General features: G+C 37.8%; 1 protein-coding gene across 2 annotated transcripts in view; it reads left to right on the forward strand.

Annotated features, from left to right (window-relative positions):
• The window catches only part of ADK (adenosine kinase), a 544106-nt gene that overhangs the window by 435788 nt on the left and 96262 nt on the right, over positions 1-12056 (forward strand). For both annotated transcript variants that reach the window (XM_012105377.3, XM_004021485.5), the window contains exon 8: positions 614-649. In XM_012105377.3, coding sequence (XP_011960767.1) covers positions 614-649 — 36 coding nt within the window. The remainder of the gene's footprint in view (positions 1-613; positions 650-12056) is intronic.

Below are 12056 nucleotides of genomic sequence, written 5' to 3' on the forward strand. Positions count from 1 at the left end.
TGATCAGAATATTAGGTAGTAAGATTGATCACTGGGTTAAAGCGATGACTGCTTGATTCTTCCACTGTAAAGTTATACTTTGCTCCTCGTGACCAGCATGTGATCTTTGATACTTTGATTCCATGAAATAACCAGTTCCCCATCATTCTTTAACCTAATGAATTGAGCATCCTTTGATGACCTTTGCCTGAATAAATCAGAGATTGCAAAATGGTGGGTTTTCTGAATCTAATTTATTAGCAAACATTCTTCTTACAGAAGAGTTTTCTGAAAGGTATTGTTTTAATTAAAAACATAACCATCAGCATCTTCCTTAGGTTTCAAATGATTTTCTTTGTTGGGGTCAAAACACCTGAACTCATGGTGACAGCTACAGTAAAAACATGTACTACATCTTCTTTATTTCAGCTTGTGAAGTGTGTTGACATTTGCTGCCTTTTTTTTATGCCAAGGAAAAAAGAAATCTTTTTTTCCGTGTAAGAATGAAAATTGAACTATGTGAGTATATTGAGATAATTGTGTAAAAAGAAGACTGTTTGAATGAGTTTCAAAATGGATTATTTCTTCATTACCTAGCACTTTATAATTAACTGTTCTTTTTTTTTTATTTCAGGAAGCTGCCACTTTTGCTAGAGAGCAAGGCTTTGAGGTGAGTTAACCCACAATTGCACACTAAACAGATCCTAAAGGTTTTTTCTAGCTGATAATGAAGTTCTTTTGGACAGTGATTGATGTGCTATTATACTCTCAGAGCCTCGCAGCAGTTGCCATGGAAACTTGGCAGTCGTCATGGTTTCTTTGTTCTGCCAGCACAGTGTTATGACGCACTCTGCTAGGTCTGCACCCAACATCGCCTACAGATGTTATTTATTGAATTTTGAAAAGCCTCTTGGGAAGCCAAGAGGTTGGGCACGGTTTCAAGCTGCCTCTGCAGATATGGGGCCTGTCAGTTTGTTCAGTTAAAAAGCTACCTCATTAGCTGCATTACATTTCATAAGAATTCACTGCTAAAGCAGTGGTGGAGCAACACTAAATAGTGAAATATAATGTCATTTAAATAATTTCAACCTTACCACATGTAGATTATCATTATGTAAATTAATTTCCAAAAGGTTATACTTAACTGTTGTTAGGAACTGACTAGTTTAAATCCTTCTCATATGAACTTCCTGTTTGAATCTTTTTTTCTTTTCTTTCTTTTTCCTCATTTCTTTGATAGCATAAAACATATACATTATCTGAAACACAAAATTGATAATTGCTTTAATTTTCAGATAATCAGTTCTGTTTTCCTTATAGAAATACTATCCTGTTGAGATTCCAAACCCCATATAGTTGTTGTTGGCAAAATTAAAATAATAGCCAAGACCATGTTTTTACATATGTAGTATCTACCTTCCGCTAGATTGTTGGGAAACACTGACTAATCTAAACCCAGGCTAATTGACAGAGATTAAATTAGTGTGTGATTTTTATCACCATCTTATTTATTTAGCCAGAACTCTGTAGAATATTGTGTTCTATATAGCAAACTGGAATGTGTGATGGAAGTAAGTTTTTTAAATTTAACCTGACTAGATCTGGAATATATAGAAACTCTTTCCTTATTTGCATACTCAGTATTGTCTACCATGTACAGAAACTGTGAGCGTTGACTGGATATATTAGTAAGCTTACTTTGAACTCTTTAGAGAAAGGTGTTTTATAAAATTGTGAAGGAAATGTTACTTAAATGTACTAAAGACAGATTCGTTATTAAGCAACAAAGTGATACATGTGTATGTTATCCATGTCATAGGACTTGACAGCCAAGGTGCTGCTTTTTCTTGGGGGAAGATAGTGAGCATGTGGTATAAGTATTCTACTCTCAAGGTCCTATATAAAAACTGTATCAGGGCAGGAAGCTGCCTCATAGCTCTCAATTAATGGAAACTATCATCATTTCTTGGGAGTTTGCTTTTTTTATTTTAACATATTCTCATGAATATAAGGTTGAGTCACATGAAGAAGGAATAAAGATTTCCAAGTAATTTTTATCTAATTTAAGTTTCCCTTTGTAATTTCCCAAACTGGCAATTGCTGTACAGGGCTAAATGTAATGAGGGGAACGTTCAATTTAGAAAGGCAAATGTTTTGATCATGAAACTATAAGTAAATATTTTAAGTCATGTTATAAAGTTTCACTGATTTTAAATTTCAGTGTTAACAATTAATATTCTCCATTGTTACATAAAAACTCTTCAAATAAAACATATATAGAGTATAAATTTGTGTCCTATTTTATGTGCTAACATTTAGAAATGTATTTCAGTTCTAAAAAATAACCACTTTTATAAATGCTTAGATATGTAACATGTATAACAAATGATTCTGTAGTACCTGATAATAATTTTAATAATTTATTAAACCTTACTAATTCAGTTTTATTGTCCTGTTGAGCTAAATGCTTTGAATATGCCTGGTTTAAATTCAGTCTTAGCAACAAGCTACTTTTTCTATTTTCTACTAACTAACACCATATTAACCTTGCCATTAGTTCTTACTTATTGACTCTAAAGTTGTTTCTTTTTACCATAAGTCTGCCATAACTGATTACAACATATGAACAAAGTGATGATTATAATAGTATACCTTATTACCTCCTGACATAGCAAAACTCAGTTGGTAATCTGACGATGGTGTGTTAGATTGTATAAAGCATACAGTGTCTTGATGTATCCCTTCATGGGTTCCCTGAAATACTGTAAGCATTTCAGAATCTGTAAAACCCTTGATTAGAATACCCTGAAGTCAGTATTTTTAATAAAATATAATCCTTGTACTGAATGCTATCTAGAGAAAATGAATGATTTTAAAATGTCATTAAAGTTTCCTTAGTTGGTTAGATAGTAGTATGAAGGCATAGATTGGAATCTCAGTATTTTTAAAGACTCTAACGAGAATAAATCATTTAACAGTTTAATGTCTGTGGGAATGTGTCAGTGCTTTCAAGTCTTGTGACAAACTAGACAAGATCTGTATCTATTTCCTCCCAACTTTAATTTTACCTCTTAATTTGAGACATGAATGAGAGGAGAGAAGTGAAAAAATTAAAGAGAAAGAAAAGGTGGGCACTTTTTCTTCCCACAAGTCCTACCTTCATTTTCTGTTATAAATCCCAATCAGTTCCCAAAGCCACTGAGTGTTGCCACTAGTGATCTTTCTGCTAAGAGACCAATCCAAATGCATCTAAAAATAACCAGTGTTTATCATCAGGAAATATCCTCAGTGACATTGTTTATGATATTCTGGTTAGCTTCTCTGCAAATTTCAGATAATCTTTCTTTAAGAAAAAAATCTTTAATCTTTAAAGTGAATTGGGCAATTTTCAGTAAGAAGCAGCAGCTTAGGAGTGCACTGGAGAATGAGATAAAAACTGGAACTGGCCAGAACACAAAGCAGAAGAGAGAGGAATGTATATATATATAGGTTGATGGAAAATTGCATAGTGCCTGATTTAAATGACAGACCTGCTAAGAATTTAAAATGACAATTCTTGGTGTAAAAAGTTTCATGGGGCCTTTTATTATTTTGGAAAATCGGTTCAGACTGCAGTGTGTTTTTCAACCAACCTTATCTTAAGTTGAACCGATTAAAGGTTTGTATTTTTAGAACCTTAATAGAAATGAGGCACTTAGCAATATGTTTCATTATGAAACCTTTTAAAAGCACTATTGAAAATTGATTTAAATTAAGGTGAAGAACATACCTCCAAAACCTAAATAAAACTATTCTTTGTGTTCTCATTCTCAGTGCAATAGAGTATATGCCAAATGATGAAGAGAATTCATACCTTTTCTATTGTATCGGTTACTCCATTTTACTCCAAGCAGCAAATTTTAATTTTCTTATTTTAGAGCTCTAAAATACAATACTTCTAACCATAGAGGAAATAAAGCAATCCTTTTCCATTTTCCCACTTCCCTACAGCCCATGACTCTGCCCAGAGACTTCCAGGCTTATAGTCTTTCTCTGACCAATGACAGCTCTATCATCTTAGACCACTGAGAGAAGAAAGTATTGAAAGTGCTATCCAATAGGCATCCAGAAGCCATGTGTGGCTATTTAAATTAAATAAAATTCCAAGTTCGGTTCCTTAGTCTCTAGGCACATCTCAAGTGCATGCCTACGTAGATAGTGACTACCATATTGGACAGAGCAGATGTAGAACGTGACATCCTCACAGAAACTTCCATTGATTAGCCCTGGATAGTAAGTCCACAGAGGGTTTCAGAAGGTGTTGATGACCAAGGAGTTCTCCAAGATTTTCCTAATGTTCCTGTTTTCCTCACAAATATAAAGAATTCACAGTGAATGGTCGCCAAGAGTTTCTGGAAATGAGACACTGAATTAGATCATGTTTGTTGATGGAGTACAGTACTGCTTCCCTAAGTGACTGAGTTCCAAATGATAACAGTTTTGAAACACTCAGTTAACAGAAAGAGATAGAATAGTCTTGATTATCTTGATTTAATCACTTACTCATTCAACAAATCCACTTGCTGAGCACTTACTTTGTGCCTAACACTTCGATAGACCCTGAAGACAAGATAGAAATAATGAAAGTGTACAGTAAAAGAAAAGATGGGAGTCTCCTATTTTAGATACTCTGATCATTGGAGTGACTTCTGAGGAAGTAAAACTAAAAAAACACAAATATCAGTCGGACACGACTGAGTGAATTCACTTTCACTTTTCACTTTCATGCTTTGGAGAAGGAAATGGCAACCCCCTCCAGTATTCCTGCCTGGAGAATCCCAGGGACGGGGGAGCCTGGTGGGCTGCCGTCTATGGGGTTGCCCAGAGTCAGACGCAACTGAAGCGACTTAGCAACAGCAGCAGCAGATAGGTGGTAACAGTATTCTTTTACATTTGTATCATCAGTTTGTTAAAAATGAAATGAAGACAATATATTAATTTGGAAAACAGTGCTAAATTTAAAGTGTGTGAGCACTAGTGACAATAAAAGCATAATTTGACATTTATGAAATGATTCAAAGTTTATAAAACATTTTCTAACATATAATTAATACATTTAATATTCATACAAACCTTGGAGGGGTAGGTAGGGCATGTACTGCCATATCAGTTGAACAGAAAAAAAAATAAACTACATAACATGTTCAGAGTCACATAGCTAACAGATAATGGAGTCAGAATCTGAGCTCAGCTGTCTTGAATCTGGTGATCTTTATAAACTATACTTCTTTCTCACAGTCTAACATATTGGAGGAGGAAATCAGATTTTCAAATGACCTTGGAAAATGAGAAATATCTGGAAATTCAGAAGTTGAAATTCACTAGGGTAAAATACAATCCAGAATAATTAAGAAAAATATCATGTTTAAATGCAAGATCAGCAATGACTTGTGACTGTGGCATATAATCATTTAACATGAAGATGCTTTAGTTTTGTGATCACAACAGAAATCACATAACCAGAATTCGTAGACGCAGTATGATCTGTAGATAACAGGGAAGAGTGTTAGAATCAAGACTTTGTGGATGCTAGACCTGGCTCCACTTCTTAGTATGTTTATGACCTTGGGAAGTTACTTAACCTCTCTGTGACTCAATTTCCTCATCTGTGAAATGGGGATATAGTAATAGCACCTATTTCCTAGAGTAGTTAAGATTTATTGAATACTTTAGAGCTATGTACATGGCTCTTGCTTTCTGCATCTATAAAATGGCGACATAGTAATAATACATACTGTCTAGACTGGTTAAGAGGTACTGAGTATTTTAGAGTGCTCATAGCTGTTCATACATGGCTCGTATTTAAATTGTGAGCTTTCTACTTTTTCTTCCTTTTTTCTCTTTCTCCTCCCTTATTGGATAACATAATTGAATTCTCAATACTCAGAATTCTTCAGAAGGCTTCTCTGTGGGCCAGTGGTTAAGAATCCACCTCTTGGAATGCAAGAACACCAGTTAGATCCCTGGTCCAGGAAGTTCCCACCTATTGCTGGGCAACTAAGCAACTAAATGTGTTACAAGTAATGAGCCCACTCACTACAACTAGAGAAAACCTATGAGCAGCACTGAAGACTCACCACAGCCCCACTCAAAAAATTCTTGAGGTCCTTTCTAGAGATTTTCAGGCAACTTAGGATTTGACAGTTTTGGAGTATATTTAAATGACAGTAAATACAGGAAATACATTAATATTTATTAAGTACTTGGCATGTGCTAAATACTGCATTCAGCTCTTTCACTTACCTTATTTTTCCTCCTCATACACAAAGAAAACTATTTTTAACTTTCTATTTTGAAACAATTTTAGATTCAGAAAATTTTAAAAATAGTACAGAGCATTTTTGGATACCTTCACTTAGCTTCCCCTAATGTAAACATCTTACAGAACCAAGGTATAATGATCAAAACCTGGAAGTCAACATTAGTACAGTGTTAGTAACTGAACTATAGAATTTATTCTCATTTCACCAGTTTTTCCTCTAATTTCTTTTTTCTCTTCCACAGTCTAGTCCAGGGTCACATTGCATCTGTTTGTCTTCTTAGTCTCTTCTTATCAGACAGTTTCTCATGCATTCCTTGTTGTTCATGATCTTCATACTTTTGAAGACTGCCTGTCAGTCATTTTGTAGAATGTCCCTCAATTTAGGTTTGTCCAACATACAGAAAACTAAGATCATGGCATGTGGTCCACTTCATGGCAAATAGATGGGGAAACAGTGGCTGATTTTATCTTTTAGGCCTCCAAAGTCACTTCAGATGGTGACTGCAGCCATGAAATTAAAAGACGCTTGCTCCTTGGAAGAAATTCATGACCAACCTAGACAGCATATTAAAAAGCAGAGACATTACTTTCCCAACAAAGGTCCGTCCAGTCAAAGCTATGGTTTTTCCAGTAGTCATGTATGGATGTGAGAGTTGGACTGTGAAGAAAGCTGAGCACCAAAGAATTGATGCTTTTGAATCAATCATTGATGCTGTGGTGTTGGAGAAGACTCTTGAGAGTCCCTTGGACTGCAAGGAGATCCAACCAGTCTATCCTAAAGGAGATCAGTCCTGGTTATTCATTGGAAGGACTGATGTTGAAGCTGAAACTCCAATACTCTGGCCACCTGATGCGAAGAGCTGACTCACTGGAAAAGACCCTGATGCTGGGAGAGATTGAGGGCAGGAGGAGAAGGAGGCGACAGAGGATGAGGTGGTAGGAAGGCATCACCAACTCGATGGACATGGGTTTGGGTGGACTCTGGGAGTTGGTGATGGACAGGGAAGCCTGGTGTGCTGCGATTCATAGGGTTGCAAAGAGTCAGACACAACTGAGCAATTTCACTTTCACTTTTCACTTCCATGTATTGGAGAAGGAAATGGCAACCCACTCCAGTGTTCTTGCCTAAAGAATCCCAGGGAGGGCGGAGCCTCGTGGGCTGCTGTCTATGGGGTCGCACAGAGTCGGACACGACTGAAGGCGGTTAGCAGCAGCAGCAGCAGCATTGTGCCCTTGTCAGTGCATCATAATAGGAATATACACGATATCCCAATGTCTTACTCTTGGTGATGTTAACTTTGATCACTAGGTTAAGGTGGTATTTATCCTGTATGAAGTTAACTATTTTCCCGTTGTAGTTGATAAAATATCTTGGGGGTGATACCTGTGCAAATATCCCATTTTACCCACTAATTTAAGCATCACTAAAGTTGATCACTGGGGTAAAGGGATGTCTGTCAACCTTCTCCACTATTAACATTTCTATTTTTTCTTCTGTAATGAATAAGTTTAGAGGGAGATACCATAAGACTAAGCAAATACCCCATTTCTCTTCAGACTTTTGCCCACTAATTTTAGCATACTTCACTCTCAACATCTTTTAACACAATTACTATTGTCTTAGTTTTGTAGATGAGAAAATGGAGTTTCAGAGAGGTATATTTACCTATTTATTGTTCAGTTGCCCAGTCATGTCAAACTCTTTGCGACTGTGTGGACTGCAGCACTCCAGGCCTCCCTCTCCATCACCAACTCCTAGAGTTTCCTCACACTCATGTCCATTGAGTCAGTGATGCCATCCAGCCTGTCTCATCCTCTGATAGCCTCTCCTCTTTCTGTCCTCAGTCTTCCCTAGCATTCAGGGACTTTTCCACTGAGTCATCTGTTTGCATCAGATGACCAAAATACTGCAGCTTCAGCTTCAGTCCTTCTAGTGAGTATTCAGAGTTGAGCTCCCTTAAGATTGACTGGTTTGATCTCCTTGCTGTCCAAGGAGCTTTCAGGAGTCTTCTCCAGCAGCACAGTTCAAAAGCATCAATTCTTTGGCATTCTACTTTCTTTACGGTCCAGCTCTCACAACTGTACGTGACCACTGGGAAGACCATAGCCTTGACTATATGAACCTTTGTCCGCAGTATAATGCCTTGGCTTTTCAACACCCTGTCTAGGTTTGTCATCACTTTCCTGCCAAGGAGCAATCGTCTTCTGATTTCATGACTGCAGTCACCATCCGCAGTGATTTTGGAGCCCCAGAAGAGGAAATCTGTCACTACTTCCACATTTTCCCCTTCTATTTGCCATGTAGTAAGGGGGATGTATGCCATGCATGAACTTAGTTTTTTAATATGTAGTCTTAAGCTCGCTCTTTGACTCTCCTCCTTCACCCTCATCAAGAGACTCTTTAGTTTCTCTTCACTTTTTGCCATTAGAGTGGTATCATCTGCATACCTAAGGTTGCTGATGTTTCCCCCGCCTGTCTTGATTCCAGCTTGTAACTCAGGCAGCCTGGCATATCTCGTGATGTGCTCAGTGCATAGGTTAAACAGACAGGGTGACAGCAGACAGCCCTGTTGTACTCCTTTCTCGATCTTGAACCAATCACTTGTTCCGTACAGGGTTCTAACTGTTGCTTCTTGACCCACATACAGTTTTCTCAGGAGACAGGTAAGATGATCTGGTAGTCCTTTCTCTCTAGGAGCTTACCACAGTTTATCATGATCCACACAGTCAAAGGCTTTAACATAGTCAATGAAACAGAGATAGATGTTTTTCTGAAATTCCTGTGGTTTCTCTGTAATCCAGCAAATGTTAGCAATTTGATCTCTAGTTTCTCTTCCTTTTCTAAACCCAGCTTGGACATCTGGAAGGTCTTGGTTCACATAATGCTGAAGCCTAGCATGCATGATTTTAAGCATGACCTTACTAGCATGGGAGACGAGTGCAACTGTCCAGTGTTCAGCACCTTCTTTGGTACTACCCTTCTTGGGGATTGGGATAAGAATTGACCTTTTCCAGTCCTGGGGCCACTGCTGGGTCTTCCAGATTTGCTTTCATAATGAATGCAGAACCTTGATGGCATCATCCTTTAGGGATTTGAATAGTTCTGCTGGAATTCTGTTGCATCCACCAGCTCTATTAACAGCAGTGCTTCATAAGGCCCACTTGACTTCACACTCCAGAATGTCTGGCTCTGGGTGACTAACCACACCATTGTAGTAATCCACTTCATTAAGATCTTTTTTATACAGATCTTCCATGTATAAAAATTTACTAGTTGAGGTCACACAAATAGAAAGAAAAGCTGTGACCAACCTAGACAGCATATGAAAAAGCAGAGACATTACTTTGCTGACAAAGGTCCATATAATCAAAGCTATGGTTTTTCCTATACTCAGTGTTCATTGGAAGGTCTGATGTTGATACTAAAACTCCAATACTTTGGCTACTGGATGCGAAGGGCTGATTCATTTGAAAGACCCTGATGCTGGGAAAGATTGAGGGCAGGAGTAGAAGGGGACAACAGAGGATGAGATGGTTGGATGGCATCACTGACTCATTGGACATGAGTTTGGGTAGGGTCCGGGAGTTGGTGTTAGACGGGGAGGCCTGGCATGCTGCAGCTCGTGGGGCTGCAAAGAGTCAGACACGACGGAGCAACTGAACAACAACGTCAAAATTAGTGAATCCAATTGTGTCGTACTCTAAAATCCCTTGTGATTTCATCATTCTGTTAAGATATGTTAGAGCAGATACACGGGAGAAAGAACTGCCAGGAGATAAGGAAGAGGTTCATGTTTTCAAGTTTTACAGAACTCGAAGTATATGTTGTTAGGAAGACAAAATTGAAGTTTTAAGAAAAGCTTTTATACTAGATGGGAATCGTCTGTTGAGGGCAAAGCAATGACTCCTCAAAGCTTAGTGTGGGATACTTTGATTTGGTGCACAATGGAACTATAGATATGGATACAAACAGAATAAAGCTTAATCTTTCTGTGAAGATTTATCTTTTATATTTGAAAAGTTTGTTTCAATCTTGAATTGCTGTTTTTATAAGGTCTAACTTGAGGCATGAAAAAAATGTTGCTTTGATTAGGTTACCAAAACTCCCACAGCACATTCTCTTTTTTCACAGGGTTGGTATAAGACAACCAAGTCTCACTCTTAATTTATTCCTTATACCACTTTTAAGAAGGATCTCTACTTAAAAATCACCCAGTACATGCATAAAATTCCATTCCTAAGGTGTTAAAGTGAGTCTTTCTGGAGTTTGCCTCCTATCTTTACTAAAAATGAACTGTACTCAATCATAAGCAAAAATCCTATATTAGTAAAATATGTCTGTAGTAAAGAGATTTAAGGAACAGGGGAGCCTGATGGGCTGCCGTCTATGGGGTCGCACAGAGTCGGACACGACTGAAGTGACTTAGCAGTAGCAGTAAAGAGATTTGGAGAATATATATAATTTTAATGTATATATTTATTAGAAACATTATTATTATAAAACACTGTCCTTTGGGGGGATAGACTTCCCTGGTGGCTCAGATGGTAAAGTGTCTCATCTGCCTACAATGCGGGAGACCCAGGTTCAATCCCTGGGTTGGGAAAATCTCCTGGAGAAGGAAATGGCAACCCACTCCAGTATTCTTGCCTGGAAAATCCCCTGGACAGAGGAGCCTGGTAGACTACAGTCCATGGGGTCGCAAAGAGTTGGACATGACTGAGCCACTTCACTTTCAAATGTTACTGGTCATTTTTAATAGTCTTTCCCCTCAAACTGAGGGAATTTCTTTTCTCGTCTTATCAGAGTTTCAGGCACAGTTCTTTTCTAAAATAAGCAAACAAAAGTGAAATAGTCAGCATGTTTGAAAGGTCAGCAGCATTGTCCAACCACAAATGGCTTTTTTTTTTTTTCCCCCCAGAAATAGCAGTCCTCAGGAATCATGATGTTAGGTTTAGGAGAAGCTTAGATTCATATATCATCCAGAATTTCTTAAGTATTTTGTGACTAAACAGCATACAAATATTTCATTAAAGACTGTCATACCTTTAAAAACATCATGGTTTCTGATGTTGTCTGTAGCCACTGTGACTTGTCTGCTTTGCTTACCTAAATTTTTCTGTCCTATATATCCTAATTAATTTCTTTTATCAGATATATTTCCACTCTGGTATATATTTCTGTCTCCATAACTTTTTAAAACTTTGCACAGTGATAGAGGAAGCTGCCAACAAACTCCAAACAATGGACAATTTTAGCAGCCCTCCAAATTCAAACATGGGTTTTTAAATTATCTAAAATTGTTGAGGACTTCCCTGGTGGTACAGTGGATAAGAATCTGCCTGCCAGTGCAGGAGACACAGGTTCAGTCCCTGGCCTGGAAGATGCCACAAGCTGAGGAACAGCTAAGCCTGTTCACTGCAACTACTGAGCCCGTGTGCCACAACTGCTGGGCCTACCTGCCACAAGTACTGAAGCCTACAAGCTGTAGGCCCATAGGCCACAACTACTGAAACCATGTGCCTAGAGCCTGTGCTCCACAACAAGAGAAGCCACCGCAGTGAGAAGTCTGCACACCACAACTGCTTACTGCAGCTAGAGAAAGCATGCACGCGGCAATGAAGACCCAGCGTAACCAAAAAAATAAAATAAATCAGTTTTTTAAAAAGCTAATAAAAATACATTTTTTAATTCAAAAAAGTTGAAAACATGATTCTAAAAATCTAAGCCATAACTCAAGAATTAGATTTCAAGGAAGAACATTTATGATGTAAAACT

Source organism: Ovis aries, chromosome 25 (genome assembly GCF_016772045.2).
Source record: "Ovis aries strain OAR_USU_Benz2616 breed Rambouillet chromosome 25, ARS-UI_Ramb_v3.0, whole genome shotgun sequence".
In the NCBI taxonomy this organism is placed as follows: domain Eukaryota; kingdom Metazoa; phylum Chordata; class Mammalia; order Artiodactyla; family Bovidae; genus Ovis; species Ovis aries.